The 19,176-nt window shown below is 42.8% G+C and overlaps 1 protein-coding gene and 1 long non-coding RNA gene across 32 annotated transcripts in view; one reads left to right on the top strand and one right to left on the bottom strand.

Moving 5' to 3' along the window:
• The window catches only part of LOC123790807 (uncharacterized), a 116,714-nt gene extending 98,131 nt beyond the window's left edge, over positions 1 to 18,583 (top strand). The window contains exon 4 of the long non-coding RNA XR_015722114.1: positions 12,879 to 18,583. This is a non-coding gene — a long non-coding RNA (uncharacterized LOC123790807). The remainder of the gene's footprint in view (positions 1 to 12,878) is intronic.
• Positions 1 to 19,176, bottom strand: part of LOC123790808 (uncharacterized) — a 274,206-nt gene that overhangs the window by 230,461 nt on the left and 24,569 nt on the right. For 23 of the 31 annotated variants that reach the window (XM_087856663.1, XM_087856684.1, XM_087856666.1 and 20 more), the window contains exons 1-2: positions 5,353 to 12,889; positions 3,375 to 3,534 (exon numbers count right to left, since the gene is read on the bottom strand). The exons of 5 other annotated variants lie outside the window; for them this stretch is intronic. In XM_087856663.1, the coding sequence (XP_087712789.1) occupies positions 3,375 to 3,534; positions 5,353 to 5,362 (170 nt within the window). In that variant the 5' untranslated portion in view covers positions 5,363 to 12,889. Of the gene's footprint in view, positions 1 to 3,374; positions 3,535 to 5,352; positions 12,890 to 16,307; positions 16,375 to 19,176 lie in introns of those variants that run through there. 3 more of the 31 variants (XM_087856677.1, XM_087856674.1, XM_087856685.1) reach the window with 3 other exon arrangements.

Raw genomic sequence — 19,176 nt, forward strand, 5'->3', positions numbered from 1 at the left:
CACTCCTGGGCCTATGAGTAACTTACTGAACGATTTCTGAAACTACGATTTCCCTCCTTAACCTTGATTTATTCATCACGCAACAAATGAGGATGAGAATCTCGCCTCATGCCAGGCATCGTCTAGGAGCACGGGTTCGCCTTCATGGACATGTCAGCTAGATGATTCCTTGATGGCCAACTCAACCGTCCCCTTTTCAGAGAGCTGCTCCCTGACCATGCAATCTGAAATGGCCCCTGCCATCTTCTGCCAATCACTCTTGTCCGGTTTTCCCATAGTACTTATGAGCACCCAAAGCCATGAGTTCATCCTTATTCACTTTACTGCTGCTTGTGTTCTCTAGAAAATTAGGTCCTTCAGAACAAGGACCCTGTCTCACTCAAAGCTGTCTCTCCAATATTTACAACAATTCCCACAAAGAACATCTCTGAGGGGCGCCTGGTGTAGTAGGTGCTGAATAAACATTTGTCCAATAAGTAACATTCAGTGTCAAGGAGACCTTTCTCCCAGGGCCTCGCTACGTGTCCAAAGTAGTATGAGACCATGTACGTCAATCACGTCATTGAATCAAGATGATATAGGCCAAAATGGAACACGAGACGACGAAGGCGGAGTGCTTGGAAAAATTAAAGCTGAATTTGTAATGCCTGTACGCCAGGCCCCTTAATGCAAGAACAAGGGCCATCTTGTGACATTAAAAGGTAACAAATTTAAAATGAATAAAAGGAAATACTTTTTAAAACAGCGTATAATCTACCTGTGGAATTCACTGCCTCAGGATATCATTGAGGCAAATAGTCTAGCAAGATTCAAGAAAGGATTAGACATTTATATGAATAGGAATAATATTGGCAGTTACACTAACTAGGTTAAAAAGTTACAAGGCATGTCCGTCCTGGGCTCCAGGGCATAACTGTTCACCAGCTGGGGTGAGGAAGGAATTTCCCCTTGTGACGGAGCATTGCATAATTGGCCAGATGCACACTGGCTCAGATTTTTGCCGTCTCCGTCTTCTGGAAAAGAGGCAGAGAGAGACCACTGCCCAGGGGAAGTTCCTGGAGAAGACGGACCAATGACCTCTTACCCTGGTATTTCTGACTCCTTTCTTGCAGAATCCCGAGCAACAGGTAGAGAGGACACATGAAGTCTTTTGGGACTCATACTGCAAATGTTTCCACTTCGGGAATGGTGAAAAATAATTTTCTTCATCCTGATGATGAAAATATTTCATGGAATGAAATCAGGCCCCGGCTGTAATCTTATTAGCGGCACAGCCAACCGTGCCTGGAGAGTGCCTGAGCGTTTCCCAAGCTCAGCACAGCGGAGTCCTGGGAGAATCTCAGGCAAAGGCCTCATGCACCCATTTTTCACATCTGTCTGACACTGTGCCTTACACACATGCACTTGGTACATGTGTGTTTAATGGAAGCGCATTTCTGCAGGTGCGGGAAGGAAAGCGGCTCTTAATACCATCCACTCACATTCCAAAGCTTTTCCCAATTACACTGCCAGGCACAACCATTGATTCTTGGTGATGTGTGGCATGCGTTTTGTTTTTTGGTTTTTTTTTTTTTTCATCCTAACGTGGAAAATCCAAAAGGCAGTTGTTAGCCTCGCATCCAAATGCAAGTGTTCACAATGACATGTTGTCACATTAAGGAAAACAGTGAGACGCAGTTATTCATTACACTCACTTTACAGACCTTATGCAGGTGTACACAAGGCTCGCAAGAAACTGCATCAGTGTCTGAACCGCTAACGAAAGAACATTCCCCAAAGCATGAGACAAAGAACGTTCTGCAAGCCAAAAACACAGAGGGAAATTTTAATTCACATCCTCAAACCAGTAACGAGCCTAAAAGAGTTCAAAAGTCAATAGACATAGAACAAAATGTGGCATGGATATAAATACATGTGTTTTTACCGGAGGCAGGCATCACTGATGCCATTAACATTTTCAAATATGTTCTCACACAAAATAAGGTAAGGACCACTGGTCTAGGCCCTAGTCCTCCAGAGAAGGCTCCAGTCGCTCTGGGCAAAGTCCTTTGCACCTCAAAGCAAGATTTGCTCCCTGGTAAGATTTACTTCCTTAAGTCGGCAGAAGAATATTCATTGGATTCTCTCAGTATAAGATCATACTTAGAGTATCTAATTCCCATCCAGAGAAAAGACCTTGAACATTTCATTGTTGCCTCAGATACCTGTCCTTTAATGGCCGGTTGCAGATAAGCTTTTCCTACTTGAGCTCTTCCTCTTGGGCTAAGCTTTGCTATTTACTTTTCCATGTGATTCCCAGAAGAGCAGAGTTTGTCAGATTTGTGTTTGTTGATACTGGGTTGTCTTTGGTTTGGAGTTTTGGGGTTACTTTGTGAGTGTGTATGTGGGGGGGTCGGGGTTGGTGGCTAATATTTGTTTTTTACTTTAAATTATCCGCAGATCATGAGGAATGATAAGTTAAGAGTGTGAGCTCCGTAGTCAACCAGGATGGGGCCCGAATCTCACCCTGGCTGGTTGACCTCAGATAATCCAATTAACCTTCCTCTTTCCTCATCTGTAAAATGGAGAAAAAAATAAAATCTAGCTTAATCTAGCAAGCACACCAAAGGGGGCAGTGACTACAAAGGATCTGACACATTGCCTATCAGACATTCAGTACACAATAAATGTTATCTATTATTATGACCGAGCATAGTTCGCCCACATATCCGTGATGATTAGGAGATGTTGGGTCAAGGAAATATTTTATAGCTCCATTTCCCACATTGTTAGGTTGATATTAAGGTTCTAAGTCCTGTAACAAGAGTTTAAAGAACATCGTTGAGGGGCGCCTGGCTGGCTCAGTGGGTGGAGCATGTGACTCTTGGTCTCAGGGTCATGAGTTCGAGCCCCTTGTTGGGTGTAAGAGATTGCTCAAATACATAAAACTTTAAAAATTAATTAATTCTTTAAAGAACATCATTGAGCATTCTTTTTGGTACTGAGAATGGATTCCCAGGAGTAAAATTATTTGATCAAGGGTCACAAAAATTTGTATGGTCTTCACACACACTGCCCAATGAGTTTCCAGAAAGGGTTTTGACCACATACCCTACCACACAGCTATCTAAGACTCACTTTTACCACTACCTGAGGAACAATGGAAATTGCCACGTATCAGGAATAAAAAGGAAAAACATTAAAAATCACAGAAAGACCTTGGTACAATAAGCTTTTGTCTTACCAGATCTAGCGCGTGCACACACACACACACACACAAATGCTGTGAATGGTGCAAATTTCCATGCCCTCTGCATCTGCCCGTTCCCTTCCAAGCCCTTTCGAGAAGTATTGTACTCCACCTCTCAGAAAGGTCTCGTCCTCAAGCCACACACCTCGTACTTTTCCAGCTGAGTGAAGTCAGGGGGGAAGGAGCGGGTTCCTCCTCGCTGCGGATGCCCTGCGGTCCCGTGAAGGTCAGCCATGCAACAGCCCGCACTGGCACGAAGACAGCGTAGTCAGGAGCAATCCCAGAGGAAATGCGACCTGGTGAGGCTGATACATAAATATTTTCTTGCGAGGTGGAGTGATGTATAATGACACAGCCCACATCTGCCCACAAAACATGGCAGGTGTAACCCAATGAGGCATAGCACCTGAGCTCTGAAAGGCATAAGCTGAGGAGGAGCCATTGGTTTGTGCGGCTTTGCCAGAGACCTAAATAATACCTGGTTTTGTGGGAGGAAAAAAGGAAGAAGGAAAAGAAAGAAAAGGAAGGAAGGAAGAAAAAGGAAAGGAAGGGAAGGGAAGGGAAGAAGGAAAGGAAAGGAAAGGAAAGGAAAGGAAAGGAAAGGAAAGGAAAGGAAAGGAAAGGAAAGGAAAGGAAAGGAAAGGAGGGAGAGAGGGAAGGAAGGAAGGAAGGAAGGAAGGAAGGAAGGAAGGAAGGAAGGAAACACTTTGGCCTTTGGTAGTGAATTTACCTCACATAAAAGGTGAGGGATTGACAATGTTGAAATGGAGATTTTCTAACTCAGGGTAACTGAAAAGAGACTTTTCCTTGCCCCTTCCACACTAATGTCTTGTAGACCCCCTCTTTAAGACTCCTGAGGAGCCCTGGAAATTCATCTGAAGTCTGTGTGGGCATTTTTCTAATAAGAGAACATCCAACCCCCCCCCCTCAATCCACATAAAACTCTCCAAGCAGAAATCTCTCCCAAGTTGCTATCACTGATAAGGCTGGTTCAACTGTTTCTCCTAGCTCGGTTACAATGCAGTATTCACATAAAAGGTGCAAATCAGAGTTGGGCTCTTTCGACATTTGTGGATGGCGTGGCATTATTTGCTAAATTCCAGCACCTGGTGCTGGTTAAACAGGCTGAGAGGATTAGTTACTCCAATGATGGGGATCATTGGCCCGGCTTTGGGTCCTGGTTCCATGGGTGTCTGCACACCTGGGTATGAAGCGCCCCTACAGGCAGGCAACAGGGTTGGCGGAATGAAGACTCGGCCTCCCATCACTCACTACCTGTGTGACCCTATGTAAGCAGTCCACCTCCCCGCCTCTCTTGTGAACTGGAAACAGTAAGACCTGCCTTGCACAGTGATTGCGCGGGAAGCCCCAGTGCCTGGTACTCAGAGGATGTAATGTACACACACACACACACACGCATATGTGAATACATGTGCGTGCACCTGAGTTTTTGAAAATCAATTACTCCTCTCCATCTTTATAGCTCACAAGGTGATTTTTGAAAAGTCAATCAAGAAAGGAAGGAAAGAAACAGATTTTCCTCTCCAATAAGAAAAAGCAATTAAACGTCAAATATTAACTGTTCCTGAGAGTAAATTTTTTTAATGGGTTAAAGGCTTGGCCATTACAGGCCTCCAATATGTAATTTCTAAGAAAGGACTGGGTAATTTTTTTTTAAATTAAGTGGAAGATAAAATGCTAGCACTAGTGTATCTGTTCAGAAACCACTTCTTGATCCATTTTCTGGAGCTTCCCAATCGCATCCTGCCTTTTAAGAGACCCGGTTGGTTTAAACAGCACTTTATTTTAAACCTTCACTTGTGAAAAGCCCTGATTTATGATCGGGCTGATTAAAGCGATGGTGTCTTAAGCAGTAATGATTTCAATTATAGGACTTCCACCAACTGCATTATTCTGATTTGCTCTCCACATCTTCGGCATGTTTATTCACTAAGGGAGGGAGTACAGGTAGGTGGCGTGTAATTTTGAAAAGTCCCTGGACAAATTTAATATCAGCAAGGAACGTATAGACAGGCAGGCCGATGTACCCTCTCTGATGATGTGAATGCATTGCATTTGAATATGCTCTGACAGACCTGAACAACTCCCTGATGGGCTCCTACCTGATATCATTAGGGTTATGTAGAGCCCCACTGCTGCTCTATTTCCACTGGGGCATATGGAAGTCGTAGGAAGGTGCGCACTATAGACTCCCTCCGGGTATGGCCCATGAGAGTCTCCAGTCTCGGGCTAAAGGAAACCATTAAGCTCAGCGTTAAATCTTTAACTCGTTCACATCTAACATCAAACAAACACATACCAAATATCCTCTCCTTACCTGGATGCCTATCCCATGGACCAGGCTGGTGAGGAAGAAATTCGTAGAGGATACATTCCCATTAATCCCCACGGGCAATGGGAAGGGAAAATTCCAATCATACTTTCACAGTTTTTCCCCTTCCATCAAATCAACTTTACAGATTTCTTAGTTCGGTGCTATTAGTGGGACTCTTGCATGACTTACATCTAGCTCTTAATTTCAGCTATACCATGCTGCTGTAGACTTGACGAGAGCTGACCAGCAAATGCTTTATGCATTCATCCCTCTGCAAAAATCACCTTAATACATTTTTAAACTTTTTTTCTTTCGGAATTTAGAAGTCCCAAGACACAAATGAAAGTGTTTGGGTCCAGCCATTAGAATGTTCCACTTAGCCCTTGAAAAATGATGGACCTAATTGCTTTACGGAAGAAAATCAGACCAAAGTCAAGATTCTTCCTTTTTAAACTTTGTAATGATTTCTCAGACTCCTCCTTGAAATGCCTTAAAAATACTTCCATTGAAATGTATATGGGCTTCTTCCCTCTTCCTTTCAAATACGCTCTGTCTTGGCTTTGCCGTGTGGCCTTCCACTGCCCGCTTTCATGACACCGCCTGGAAGGAAAGTTCTCAAACATCACCAGCCCTGGCAGGGTACGGAGGCAGACAAAACAGGTGGTACACTGGGCTAACAACTAGACATAGCACTGTTTTAAACACAGCACTGGATATATTCTGTAGCTCAGAAAGAGGCAATCCTAGGAAACCTCATTTCCTTCTTTGCATAAAATTTCCAGCCAACCCTTAGCACGCAGATCTCCTTTCTGTCCTCTCCTTCCCAGCCTCTCTCCATAGCAAGCCCATGTCCTGCTTCCCAGCAAGCACTCAGTGGCAGCTAACGTACTCCGACTGCTCTAGGCACCGGATGTTGGGGGAACATCCGAACCTTCTCATTTGCTTTACACGGCAGCCAATTCTTACAAGGTTACGGACTTCCTTAGTTAGAAGTTACCTTGGTGATTCTTCTCCACCCCCCCCCCATTTGACAAATGAAGGGAGAAAGACCCAAGGAGAGAAAGTGACTCTCCCAGGTTCCCACAGCAGGGCTCTGTGACTTACCCTCTGATGCTCTTCCCACGTCTGCTCAGAACCGTTGTGCGGGACCAAGAACAGTTCTCCAAAATAGAATGTCACTTAGGCATCGCCATAAAAATGGATTTATTATAAAAGCATTGATGGGCCCCTATTTTGTGCTAAGCGCCCTGTTCATTTCTCAAGACTTTACAAGGACTGGAAGGCATTCTAATCCTGATTCAGTCACGTGCTGGAGATTCCTCTTCACTGAGAGTGCGCACAGAGCCAAACTGACGGAACACTGCAGAGACAGTGAAAGCTGGGAGGAACTCTAGAACCTTCATCCCAACTTCTTATTTTACGGAAGAGGGAACTGAAGCCCTGAAGGCCCTGAGAGCTAGTTGAGCAAGTTCGTGTCCAAGGTCGGTCTAAAGCCAGTTCAAGAAGGTCTAGACCTAATTAGTGTCCCATACGGGTCTAGAACGACTGATGCCAACCACTGAGTCATGTTCTCTTTGCTTCAGACCAGGGGACTCAAACTATCACATTGATCATTAATCTTTTTGTGACCCTTCAAGTAACTTAGTTTGTCCCCGTGCTCTGCTCCGAAGTTCCCCTTTAATTTGAGGACTACTCTCTCAGTACCAGCGTCCATGCAGGACATGTTCCCATTAAAATCCCCACCAGTAGGACACCTGGGTGGCTTAGTCGGTTAAGCGTCCAACTCTTGATCTCAGCTCAGGGGTTCATCTCACGGTTGTGAGTTCAAGCCCTGCATTGGGCTCTGCTCTGGATGTGGAGAATATTTAAAAACAAAACAAAACAAAACAAAACCAAAACAAAACAAAACAGAAAACACCTCACCAGCAATTGGACAGTGGTCCCTGGGAAGCAGAGTTTAGCTACCGACACAATAGAACTTCAGTGACTGGCACCATGTATGGGAACAGCATACACCCATACCTCTAATACATTCCAGATAAATCCAAAGAACTGGTGTGATAAGCCATGTCAACAGAAACACCGGGGGTAGTGTTTGTACGTTCACCATACTCATGGAATTTTTAGAGTTACCACAGATATATTTAAAATAGTAGCTGCAGTTTATATATATTTTCAATAATCTTGTAAATCAACAGTGTTCCATAATCTTAGCTGAAACTATAAATGCTAAGTGGACCCATTAAAGAAGAAATGTTAGATTTTTTTTTTTTTAATGTGGTCTTCCAGGAAGCTGCCTCTGGACATAACTACAGAAAATTAACACAATAAGTAAAGCATTATAGAAGAGCTATTAACTGATTACACTAATAAAAACCAAATGGGGGCCTTAATTCTGCCCCTCTGGGAGAGAAGGACAGATAAAATAAACAACAGAAAAAGAACACGAAGTAAAAGATAATTGACTTTAAACAATAATAATACAGAAACCTCCCGCCAGGTTAAAAAAAAAAAAAAAAACTTAATCCAGATCGCAAGCTTCACTTCAGGAAATAGAAGAAAAACTTTATCCTGCCTTGGTAAGACCTAAGTTTGATACTAATAAGGGCGTTTTCCAGGCTAACAAATTGGAAAAGTTAAGGCGAGGTGACAAGGAAGTTCTTAAATGCCAGGCACATGGTCTCAATGACTATTTTACTATATTATCAAAATGAGGAGCCCTTCTGGTCCTGCTCAGAGGTGGTTGAAATCTAAACATTCAGAGCTCATGCTCCATCAGGGTAAGAGGGAAAGCGGGGTCCAGTGATGCTTGGCATTCACAGAAAGGGCCAAACCAGATAGAAAAGAGAAGGACTAAGGGTTTCCACTGCCTTGGGCAAAGGCTGGGGACCTTTGGAACCGACCCCACATATAGCACTGCCTACTGGCTAAATCCTGAAGTTTTTGTTTAAGATTTTTGTTTATTTATTGGCAAGAGAGAGAGCACAAGGGAGGGGTAGAGGGAGAGAGAAGCAGACTCCCTGCTGAGCAGGGAGCCCAACGCAGGACTCGATCCCAGGACCCTGGGATCGTGCCCCGAGCCAAAGGCAGATGCTTAACTGACTGAGCCACCCAGGCGCCCCTAAATCCTGAAATTCTTGAACATGCTTCAGGTTAACTGTGTAGCAGGGAAAGGTCTTTTCTTTCCATTTTATTATCTATAACATGGTCCATCATCCTGCCTTCAAATCTCGCCAGAAGCCTGCCGTTTTTCTTAGCAAGTGCCTGATAGGTGCCAAGTGTCCTACCAGATGCTTTAGACCCATCGTCACCCATTCTTACATTATACTTGCAAAACACGTGATGACCCCAAATGTAGAGTTGCAGAAATGGAGTCTCAGAGTGATAGAGAGACCATTCCACTTCCCACGGCTGTGAGACCTGACCCCTCGCCAAAGGCACTCACCCTTCTCCCTCCGCATAGGTGACCCCCGCCATTGCTAACCACTCCTGCCATTCTTTTTCTCAGTCTTGCTTTTACATATTGTTCTAACCCATCTAACCCATGGAACCAACCCTCTTCACATGGCATCTGCAAAATCCCAGGTTATTTTTGCTTTTTGCTGGCAAAAAGTCAGCAAATTCTAATGAAATAATTCCTATGTGAGAAAATAGTTCAGCATTTTCTTAAAACGTAAACATTAAAGGAAAAAAAAAATTCTTCCATAAGACACTAACTTTTAAGTTGGCAGAAAATAGCCTGGTCGTTTCCTATGATGCATTAACTAAAACAGTAGTGGTTCTGATGTGTGATGAATATGTTGGACTGAGAAATGTGGGTATTAAGAAAAGAAGCATCAGTAGGTAAGCAGTGAGGTTGTCTGCATAGAAATAGAACATTCTTACATATGAAAGAGTAAGACTTGGGGTGCCTGGGTGGCTCCATTGGTTAACCCTCTTTTTTTTTTTAAGATTTTTTAATCTATTCATTTGAGAGAGAGAGAGAGAAAGAGCACAGGAGCAGAAGGGAGAGAGAGAAATAGACTTGCCACCGAGCAGGGAGCCCTATGTGGGCTCAATTTTAGGACCCCGGGATCATGACCCAAGCTGAAGGCAGATGCTTAACTGGCTGAGCCACCCAGCTGCCCCAGTATCTGACTCTTGATTTTAGCTCAGGTCGTGATCTCGGGGTCTTGAGATCAAGACCCACATTGGACTCTGCTTGAGATTCTCTCCCTCTCCCTCTGCCTCTCCCCCACCCCACCCCCTGCTCACAATCTTTCTTTCTCTCTAAAATAATAAATAAATAAATAAATAAATAAATAAATAAATAAATAAATAAATAAATAAATAAATAAAACCTTTAAAAGAAAAACAAGGGAAAAGGGTAAGACTTGTTCAGTTCTGGGAAGAGAGGGCTGAGAGACATCCAAGGGGGCCGGTGAACAGAAGGTTCGGGAGGGAGATGGCCATTTGAAGCCAAAAACACTTTCCAGAAGCTAGAGTTCTTCAGAAATACAATGTATTCAGGCCATCTTACTTAGTAGCAAAATATTGGAGGCGTGTCCAATAAAGAATACTTTAAAATAATTTGAAAGTTCTAATCTTTTGCAATAGGACAGGGAAAAAATGAAGAAGAAATTATGTCATTTCAAGGAAGAGGACAAAATTATCATTATCTGCAGCTGATAACATTTACCTATATGGTTCAAAAGAGTCAACTGGCAAACTCTGTGGACAAAAAGTAGAAAAGTGGCAAATGCCAAATAAAAACATGTAAGTAAAAAAAAATATATGTAAGTAGGCAACTTCCCTCAGCAGTTATAAAATTTAATAGAGAAACAGTATTCACAACAACAATCGATAAACTTGAGACTATAGTGAGATATTACATGAAGAAACTACAACTTGGCAGAAATTCGCAGGAAAAGATAAACGAGAGGCATGTTTTACTTGTAGCCGAGGAAACTCAGTATTAAGGACTTCAAGTGCCCACACGTTACTGTATAAATTGTACTCACGCACATTTTGAACTGGATGAGTTCTTACGGAATAACAAAGAGGGGAGCGTAACCCAGAAAACTAATTGTAAGGACAACAAACTTGCATTACTGGATATGAAAGCATAGTCTTAAATTGTAAAAATAAAAAAGGGAGGGTTTTGGCAGAAGAAGCGGTGAAGACATGAAGATAATGAAATAAAATTGAAAAATACAGAAACAGGGGCACCTGGGTGGCTCAGTCATTAAGCGTCTGCCTTCGGCTCAGGGCGTGATCCCGGGGTCCTGGGATCGAGCCCCACATCAGGCTCTTCTGCTGGGAGCCTGCTTCTTCCTCTCCCACTCCCCCTGCTTGTGTTCCCTCTCTCGCTGGCTGTCTCTATCTCTGTCAACTAAATAAATAAAATCTTTAAAAAAAAAGAAAGAAAGAAAGAAATACAGAAACAGGCCCAATAAATAACATACAAGATTTAGATCAGTAAGGAAAAGAGGTTGTTGTATATAGATTCTTACTACACAGATCAAAAAAACTCCAAACAAATAGGATATTTAAACATTTTTTTAAAAAATAAAAAGAGCCACAAAAGCAGTAGAAAATGTAGATTAATATTTATCTGACGCTGGGATGCGCAACGTCTTTCTGAACATAAAAGCAGAGGAAGAAAGAATAAAGGAAAATATTTATGTGCTTGGATTTTAAACATATACATTAAAAAATCCATTAACAATTGGGGTGTCTGGGTGGCTCAGTCCCTTAGCGTCCAACTCCTGACTTCAGTTCAGGTCACGATCTCAGGGTCATGATATCGAACCTCGTGTCTGCTTGAGATTCTATCCCTCTGTGTCTCCCCCCCACTCGCACTCTCTCTCTCTCTAATAAATAAAATCTTTTAAAAAATCTATTAACAATTAAAAATCAAATGATAAAATGGACGAAATGCTTGCAGTGCGTGATAGTGAGTTAATAAACTTAACATGTAAAGAAGTTTTACAATTTAACAGAAACTCAATTTTGTAAATTTTGAAATAAATAAAAGTGCAAATAACAGGCAAATTACACACTCACAAAACAAGCCAAATAGCCAAGAAACATGAAAGTTAACATCACAAAAAAAAATCAAAGAAATACAAATCATAATAGGATTCTAAGTTTCTTATCTTTGGGGGAGACTTAATGATGGTTTTGTGAATTCTGCATTCTTATTCACTGCAGGTGGGAATATAAATTGGCATAAACACTTTGGAGGGCAGCTCTGCAAATCTTAGCCAAAAAAAAAAAAAAAAAAAAGCCTTTTTGACCCAGGAATTTTGCTTATAGTAATTTCCAGAAGAAATGGAGATGCGCGCAAAGATTTTATAAAGGCCAAAAGTTAATAAACGATGTGAATATCTACCTAGAGGTCAACTGAATTATGATACCTACAAATAAGCAGGGTGCCAACATAAAAATCATGCTTTATAATCGTTTCAACACAGGAGCAAATACTTACTATGACTTGTCAGATGGGAAAATTAAATCACAGGGACGCCTGGGTGGCTCAGTCGGTTAAGCGTCTGCCTTTGGCTCCCGTCATGATCCTAGAGTCCTGGGATCAAGCTCTGTGTCCGGCTCCTTGCTCAGAGGGGAGCTTGCTTCTCTGCCTGCCTACCTCTCTCTCTCTCTCTCTCTGACAAATAAATAAATAAAATCTTAAAAAAAGGAAAACCAAATCACAGACAAGTGGATGATAGCAGGGCCTCAATCTTACTTTTCGTACATGTCGGTAAAAACATAAAGGAGGGGCACGGTGTGCCTCAGTGGGTGGAGTCTAGGACTTTTGATTTCAGCCTGTTGTGATCTCAGGGTTGTGGGATCGAGCCCCACCTCTGGCTCTGAGCTCAGCATACAGTCTGCTTGAGATTCTCTCTCCCTCGCCCTCTGCCACTCCCCATATCCTTGTGCGTGGGTGCACACTCTCTCGCTCTAAAAAAAAAAAAAAATGTAGAGGAAGAAGTAGTGGGACTATAGTCTATTTTTTTTAAGGTTTTATTTATTTATTTGACACAGAGAGAGCGAGAGAGCAAGAGAACACAAGCAGGGGCAGCGGAGAGGGAGAGGGAGAAGCTGGTTCCCCACTGAGCAGGGAGCCCCATGCGGGGCTTGATCCCAGGGTCCCTGGATCATGACCCGACCGGAAGGCAGACACTTAACCGACTGAGCCACCAAGGCCTCCGGACTACAGTCGGATTTTATTTACTTCTTCACGTGTTTCCATAATTTCCAAACGTTTTGCAATGGACATGTATTATTTTTGCAAGCAAAGAAAAAACCTGTCTTGTGTGTTTTCCATTCTAGTTTGCTGGAAGCGTGGAAGCCAGAGAAGGTGCTGCAGGAAAGTAAAGGGGAACCCGGGCTGTAGGACGGCTCCAGCTGGTGAGTCTGTGCCCTCGCCCTAGTCTGGCTTTTTTCTGTTGTGGTGGCTCTTTTTTTCATCTGTTCTCAGAAAGTTTGCAGCTTCCCACACTATTGTATTTGGTCCTCCTTGCAGTGACAGAGCAGAGTGTCCCAACAATACTTAATGTATTTTGTGTCAGGGGCCTGTGGGTCAGCAAGGTTATTAATAAACATAGCCTCTTGTTCTAATTTAGGTCCCTTCTCTCCTTCGTGTCTCTCCTCCTGCCCTGCTTTTCCTTTCGCTTCTCTTTCCGTCTGACCCTCTTCCCCTTCTCCCTGATACCAAGGATTCTGCCTTCCCTCTCGCTCAACTTCTGGCACTTTTCCCAAAACGCTTTTCTGATGTCCTTGTTGGTCCTGTTAAGTTTTCACGGGGAATTTAATTTTTGAGGAAATGCGTAGTGTCCTAAATCGATTCCGTGCAGGCTGATGTGATGATACCATGATCCGCCTCCGCCGGGCTGAGTGGAGGGATCCCTCGAACTGAGGCAAACTGTGGCTAAGCCGGGGGACCACCTCGCTTCGTAAAAAGAATGTCTCTTAAACAAGATTCACCGACGCACCGTGAGCCGGACGTGAGAGGCCATATGGTCAGCCCCACAGAGAAGGAAGTGAAGTTAGAAGGTACAAGGCAACTGTAAATTTTACTATTTTTCTATTATCTCAGATAAGACAAAGAACATCTAAGGAGTTCCCCATGTCTATCTGGAGTGTGTGCATATCAATTTTATTTTCCGTTTAGAGCTTAATTTACTACCTAAACTTATACGAGTAAATCTTGTATTTTTGCTCATTTGATTACACAGGTAGGAGAGGCTGCCCTGTCACCTTCACTACCAAATTCGTAGGCACAAAGCTCTGCAAATCCCCTAAACTTTGTACAAATCCTGTTCAAATATTTTTCACTGTCAACATTCTCTTTATTTTTTAAGATTGATTTATTTACTTTGAGAGAAAGAGAGCCAGTGGGGGGAGGGGCAGAGGGAGAGACTTCAAGCAGACTCCCCACCAAGCAAGGAACCTGACCTGGGGCTCGATCCCACAAAGCATGAGATCATGACCTGATCCAAAACCAAGTCGCTTACCCCACAGAGCCACCCGGGTGCCCTGTCAACCTTTTCTAACTGCAACTTCAACTTTGTGAACTGGAAAAAGTCTGTTCGTGCACACACACGCGTGTGCGCGCGCGCGCGCACCAGCACGTGCTCTTTCCAAACATATTAAACTTCAGTTGTTACTTTATTCTACTAACCACAATACTGCATCTCCTATCAGAGCTTTCAGGAAGTGACATGCACCAACGAGAGTTTACTTAACAATGATAAAGCAACAGTTTTATATGGGAAAATATGTAAAAAGAAATGCATGATTCCATGTTGAATTATTCATACTTTTCAAATTAACCTATTGCACTTTTTCCTGTTTGAGAACGCGTTCGTTTTTAAAAATGACCTAGACTACCTTTTGTAGAATGAGTGGAAGTCTTTTAGAGTGATGTAATTTTTTAACACATGATTAATTCTACTCCCAACTAGGGTCCTCATATTGAAGAAATGAAAAAAAAAAAATGAAGAAATGACAGGAAAGCTACATTTATTCAGGACAAAGACAGTTTTCTGTCTCTAAATTCATTATCATGAAACATACCAGTTTTACAGCATTAACAGAATTGTGCCCGACTTTTGGTCTTTCCAAACTAAGAAAGAGAATCTCTGTGAATGAATTATGCATTCGACTTCTTAAAATGGTCATCCCTAACCACTGTACATTAACGGAGATGCAAGGGTCCTATACTCAGCTAAAATCTCTGTTGGAAGTAACCAATAATCAGACTTGACTGAATGTCTAATTTGGTTCCTTATTTTCTATTTTTTCATTTTCCTTTTAAATAGATCATGCTTATCTGCTCTATAACAACAATCAAAGGATGAGTATAGCTTTAAATGTGTTCTGTTAACTGTGTGGTCATTTGTCATTCACGGAATACTGTTTAATTAAGTTATTTTCTTTAAAGGCAGTATTTTCCTTAATATACATAGGCTTGCATGAACGTCAGCTTATGAGACTGTGGTGGGGACGAAGAGAGGAAGGAGGAGGAGATGGGGGATTTTATTGAGTGCCTTCTGTGTATCATACAGTATGACACCTGTATCCATTCATTCAACAGATTTTATGTTGTGCTGAGTGCCTCACACATCTTATCTGGTCCTGTCCACACAGCATCACCACAAACAAGGTATTATTCACCTCAGTATACAGACGAGAAAACTGGGGCTTAGAGATGTCAAGCAGCATACCCAAGACACACGAAGCAAGGACTTGAACAGAGGCTCTGCTCACCAGACTTCAGCATTTTTCATGATTAGAATTAGTAGACCTCATTGTTGGCAATGGCAGGGGCTCAGAGTCGAAATTAAAATCCTGAAATTTACTGCATGCTTGAGGTCAGTGACACCTGGTCACTTATAAGGTATGATGTGGGGATGTGTGAAAGACCAAGAAAGAGCTCCCAGAGAATCACATTAAGTAACATGGCAGACGGCACCATGAAGTGACTAACAGGGCAATTCTCACGTTAGCACGACGCTACGTATGTTACTTATCAGAACACCCAGGACCCCATGTGACTCAAATGGATAAACCAGTAACTCGCAAAAGCGGGGCATCTTTGTACCCTTGCTCTATGTATTTTAAATATTCTATATTTAAAGAGGGTCCTTGGTTCCAAGATGTTCCTTTACATTTTGATAAATAAATGTTCTGAGGATCACCGGTGGGGAAATCCTCCCTCACATACTAAGGCTGGATGCAAACCATCGTTATGCCCTGTAGCAGACCATTTTTTTTAACGGCCCCTCTGTTTTAGCTTCTTCCAAGTCCCAGCCTGGGATCGGCAGGTTGTGGGACGAGGATAGCGTGCCGAGTGTCAGGCTACAGTTCTTAACGCTCTAGGGATAAGATTTCTTATGAAAACTGGCAGCTTTTTTGTTCTTCCTCAGCCTTTTTAACACACAGCCAGGTCTCTCTGTTTAGCTGCGCCCGCTGTGGCTGTGACGGTCCCGGGCTAAATTTATGCCGCTGACAACTCCCATTGAAGTGCCTCGGTGGCACAGAGTCAGTGGGAGTTGTGTGTATATAAGCACAGGCAGACCTTGGCCCGCTGAGTGTAATAGCATATCTGCCTTGGGAGATTATGGGTATGATATGGGTGATGCGTAATGGATAGGGCAGTCTGTGTACAAATTTCAAATGACTTGCTACACCCCTTCAGGATGGTCGCTGTCAAAAGTATTAGCACTTTACACACACAACAACCACGTATCATATTACCGGTGGCCCCTGCTCCCACAGGGTGGCTCCTCCCACGTCTCCCAGTAGGTAATTGCTTCAAGGGTACCTATTGAACACATACAAAGGAGAAAACACTGGTGAATTTCCTTCTTTGAGCTCGACTGTATTCATATAGGAGGAGGAAAATACCGAACGTGTTTAAAGTTAGCATGGACGGAAGTTCAAAGGGAATTACATGGAAAAAAGATCTCTGAAAGATTTAAATTTTCAGTCCAACGAGAACCGGATTTAATATACCGAAGCGGAACCCAGGGGAGCGTTATGTTGCTATGCACTTAAATCAAGACCTACCCTGATGTCAGCACTGAAGTTTGGGTGGTAATGGGAAGCTAGGGAAATGCAGGAACTTCCCTGCCCTGGATGATGTTTAAGACATTTAATTTTTTGAGCATGTAGTTTTGAATGAGTCTGCCCAACGCTGGGGAATCTGCAAAAGTTTAAACAACGTGAAGATCTGACTCAGGAATGCTAGCATGCTTTGGTTAAGCTTCTTTTCATGCTAAAAATACACAGTGTCCCCTCTCAGCTTGGTGCAAGCAAACTGAGCAGAATCTTTTCTTTTTTTTTTTTTCTGAGTTGAGACTGGACTTCCGTGTGTGACTCTCCCGGCCTTCCATGCTAACCAGAGACAACAGATTAGCATCAAGAAAGACACAGGTGACACTGATGATCGTTCACAGAAAAATCATGCAGCAAAATAACCACCACAATGATGGTCTGAGGTTGAATATACACAACCTCTTTCCATAGTCAAGATCTTTGTTATAATAATATTGAAAATCTGTTAGCATTAGAAACCCTAGCATTGATTATATTGCCTGTTTGTACCAGTGTCCAGAACACTACGGAAACTCATTTGTCCATTTATCCAATATATTGGCCCCAAATATATTCCAGGCACAGTACTAGTCTCTGGAGATACAGCTATAAATGAGATACTGGTCCCTATCCTTAGGGACCTTGTCTTGATTTATTTCCTTTATACAATAAATAGTACATGCTACATGCCTGTCACTAGTCTAAGTGCCTTAAGTATATTAACTCACTTAATCATCAAAACAACCATATGTGAGAGTTAAATTATTATCCCCATTTACAAATGAGGAAACTGAGGCACAGACAAATTAAATCAGCATGCGCACCGTCACACGCCTGGTATATCAGGATACCCAGAATTTAAACCCAGGCAAATCTACTTCCAGAGACCCTACTATTCATCACTGCTTATGAGCTAATTGAAGAAATAAACCTGTAACTCTTCTCAACATAATGACTAGTGACAGCAAAGACACTAGAAGCTCCAGAAACCCTTGGCTTCTACAATATTTAGATCAATGATTGGGCAAAACTTTGTAAAAGAGGGGCACCTGCCTGGCTCAGTCAGTAGAGCACACGACTCTTGATCTTGGGGTGGTGAGCTCGAGCCCCACGTTGGGCGTAGAGCTTACTTAAAAAAACAAAACGACAACAACAACAGCACACAACTTTGTAAAAAACCTGCTAGTCAATTTGTAAAGGAACCAAAGATGAGAAAGACAGACTCTATAAGCTACCAAAAAGCCAAATCAAAATGCAATTTAATGGGGATAAACATGAGACGATCTTAAATGCAATAAATCCCCTGTACAAGCCCTAGATGGCTGAGATCTGACTCCACGGATCGGACTCCTCCCTGACTCAGGGCTCTGTTGAAAGCCCGTCACATGACGTGGTGGACAGTGCTGGTCATGAGACTTCAAAGTATTTTATTTGTTGCTGGACGTTTCTTAAGAGAATCTGGCACACCAAGGCCAACCGAAGAAAACAAAACCTCTGAGTCCCGGTCGTATGTGGAACTGGAGAATTTTGCCAATAAAACAAAACTGGTGGCTTTGAGGTGGTGAGGAGGGCAAAAGTTATCTTCCAGTGTTTGAAAATCTGTCGTATGGTAGAGGGATGAGGTTGAGTTGTGCTGCTTCTGAGGACAGAATCCAACCCAACAGAAAGGCTCCAGAGATTTTTGCTCCCATAGAAGGAACAAAAATTTCTAAAAAACAAAGCTTCCCGGGGCACCTGGGTGGCTCAGTCGTTAAGCGTCTGCCTTCGGCTCAGGGAGTGATCCTAGGGTTCTGGGATCGAGCCCCACGTCGGGCTCCCTGCTCCGCTGCGAGCCTGCTTCTTCCTCTCCCACTCCCCTTGCTTGTGTTCCCTCTCTCACTGGCTGTCTCGCTCTCTGTCAAATAAATAAATAAAATCTTTAAAAAAAAAAAAAAAAAGCTCCCAACAGTGGTAGCCTTGGGGAGAGTGAGCCCTGCCCCTCCCACGTCTTTAGGTGGCTGACCCCGTCTGGCAGCCTTCACCCAGACCTTCACATTTTCATGCTACCTGCCTTAAATGTACAACTCTTACAAATTGCTGAATCCACGTCAGCCTGGCGGTCTGCCTATCTCCAGACCTCTGGCATCGGTGAGAAGTTGGACCAGTGTTTGCCAAGCTTCCTTCAGAGGAAAAGACTCAAGACTTCTCGATTCCATTATGGAGCCTTGAATTCTGCCACATTTTTAAAACCAGTTACCCCTGTTTTACAGATGAAGAAATATCAGAGGACCGAGTAACTAATGGAATCAGGGGCAGATAAAATCTCCCCTTTCCTCCCTAGATTCCTGCTCACACTTAATCACTATTTCTACACAACCAACCTCAGCATTGTTCCAGAGCCACTTAGTCCTAACCTTATTCTAGAAAATTGGTCTGGTCCCCAGTGGCCACTAGATCATTTAGCTGAGAGCTTACTATCATTTCTAAGTTAATTTGTGAGTTAATTGTAAATGTCAGGAAGCTCTGACACTGCAGAAAATGATAAATTATT

This window comes from Ursus americanus, chromosome 28, assembly GCF_024610735.1.
Source record: "Ursus americanus isolate L20-20 chromosome 28, mUrsAme1.1.p, whole genome shotgun sequence".
NCBI classification, from domain to species: domain Eukaryota; kingdom Metazoa; phylum Chordata; class Mammalia; order Carnivora; family Ursidae; genus Ursus; species Ursus americanus.